Source organism: Propithecus coquereli, unplaced genomic scaffold (genome assembly GCF_000956105.1).
Source record: "Propithecus coquereli isolate 6110/MARCELLA unplaced genomic scaffold, Pcoq_1.0 Scaffold712, whole genome shotgun sequence".
Classification (NCBI taxonomy): domain Eukaryota; kingdom Metazoa; phylum Chordata; class Mammalia; order Primates; family Indriidae; genus Propithecus; species Propithecus coquereli.
The window spans coordinates 100,664-102,879 of record NW_012153197.1 but is presented as its reverse complement, the minus strand read 5'-3'; the positions used below and the strand labels follow the sequence as shown (position 1 = coordinate 102,879).

At 36.8% G+C, this 2,216-nt stretch overlaps 1 protein-coding gene across 1 annotated transcript in view; it reads left to right on the top strand.

The window, feature by feature from the left end:
• Window positions 1-523: 523 nt before the first annotated feature.
• The window catches only part of BMS1 (BMS1 ribosome biogenesis factor), a gene marked incomplete at its 5' end in the record, with an annotated part of 50,275 nt that continues 48,582 nt past the window's right edge, over window positions 524-2,216 (top strand). Inside the window, 2 exons of the mRNA XM_012661486.1 lie at window positions 524-716; window positions 1,662-1,741. Coding sequence (XP_012516940.1) covers window positions 524-716; window positions 1,662-1,741 — 273 coding nt within the window. The remainder of the gene's footprint in view (window positions 717-1,661; window positions 1,742-2,216) is intronic.

Below are 2,216 nucleotides of genomic sequence, written 5' to 3'. Positions count from 1 at the left end.
TAAAATTGTAATATTTAATACTAAAATAGCTTTATTTAGTGAGTTTTTGCCATATGCCCAGCAGTGTGTGTACTTTAAGCATTATTGAATTAAATTCTTCCAACAACCTTTTGAGAGTAGGAATTATTCTTGTCCTCATTTTATGGATAAGAAAACTGAGGCTCAGAGAGCAAGTTACCCCAATCATCTTACTAGTAAGTAGGAGAGCCAAATTTAACTGCAAAACCTCTGCTTCAGTGTTTCCCTTTGGTTTTCTTTTATACTCTTAAAATCAATTCATAAAACAATTAGATTTAAGGAGTATATAATTAATTTTTAACCCTCTATACTATTGAAGTCATCTTGTTATATCTTTACTGAAGACCAGTTATTTCACTTGGGGCCAGAAGTTAACAATTGACAAGTAATTGTACTCGTAAATTGTCTGTTCTACTCTGTATAATATCAATATTTACAAGGTTGGTACTTTTTATTCTCTTATATTTGAAAGCGAGTTTGCTTTTTTTAATTCTTTTTTACGAATAGGACTCAGGATCTGAAGACGAAAAAGCATCATATTCCAGTGGTTGACCGCACTCCACTTGAGCCCCCGCCAATAGTGGTAGTGGTGATGGGGCCTCCGAAAGTTGGAAAGAGCACCTTGATACAGTGCCTCATTCGGAACTTTACTAGGCAGAGGTTGACTGAGATCAGAGGCCCCGTGACGATTGTGTCAGGTAAGGGGTGCTGCCACAGAGCTGGTGTGGTAGGTGTTGTGTGAAGGACGTGCGTGTCTTTGTTGTTTTCTTGAGTGGAAAATGTTAAAGTAATATTGTCACGTCATATTACCTCTCTTGTGTTTTTGTTAAGTTGGCTGTAGCTTCAGAAAAGGTTGGATCCTCGAGATACTGATGTAGATGTATACCTGATTTTGACTGCTCTATGGCTCTGCCAAGTGTGTTCCTTGGAAAGGCTCAGCAGGCCTGGTCACCATGAACACGTTCATTTAACAGACCATAGGTATCTCTTGTGTGCCAGGTGTACCTGCTTGCACTCACGAAGCCACATTCTTATGGAAATGGGACAGAGTTTTCTCTCTTGTCCCTGTGAGAATTTGTCTGCTTTGGGAGATGGTGACCTTTCTAAGCTTGAGGGAAGATGAAACAGATTGCCAAAATGGCAATGGTAGAATCTGAAATCCTATTAATGGTGATAATGTAGTGGGATTAAAGCTTTAGAGTATCCTTATTTTCTTGACCATTTATTTTCTTTTAACCATAATTTAGAAATAGTTATTGTTCCACGAATATTCTGTTGCATTAGGTTTGATGATATTTTTAGCTACAGTGAGAGTATGGGAAAATTTGATAGGAGATAAAAGCATTGGCCTGCAGCTGACCAGCACGGTCATCATGAAGACTGTCCAGTCAGAATTTTCCCTGTTTGAGCACGTATTCATTTGAGTAGATTTTTGATATTATTTTGAACTTAAAAAGAACATAGCAAGAGAGCAAGATGGAATTTATTTTACCTGTTTTCTCCTATAAAAATGAACTTCTGGCACACTCCTGTAAACATATATGGTGTTTTACTGGATGCAATTAAAAAATGATAAATAGAGTTAATGGATAGAGTTTTTTTCAGGATTTTTTAAAGTAAAATTTTCATCTTTTCACTTACAGGTAAAAAGCGCAGACTCACCATTATTGAATGTGGGTGTGACATTAACATGATGATTGATCTGGCTAAAGTAGCAGATCTGGTAAGTCAGCGGGGGCAGCCTGGGATGCTGACGGATACGTATAGCAAGCAGTGTGATAGGTTATTTATCCCGTGTTGAAGGGAAGAGAATTTTATGATTATTAAAGGAATGGTGCGTATCATCAGGGATATAATAAGTGTGATTGAATTGATAATAATTATTGTTACCTTAATAAAAATGGAATGTGCACAATGAAATGTATTCTGAAATCTAAACGCAAACCACAGGGTAGAGAAAACTTTTAATGAACATAGCTAATTAAGAGCTCAGTAACTTATACATACATATGTATAAATATATAATAGTAAATAGCATTTCTTGGACTTTTCTTGGCACTGTGCTAACTGCTTTCTACAAATTTAGCTTATGTAACCCCCAGTACACCTATGAGGTGAGTAGGTATTATCTGCAGTTTGCATATGATGAGATTGATGCTCCCAGCAATTAAGTAACTTGTCTGAGGATGGGACCCCTG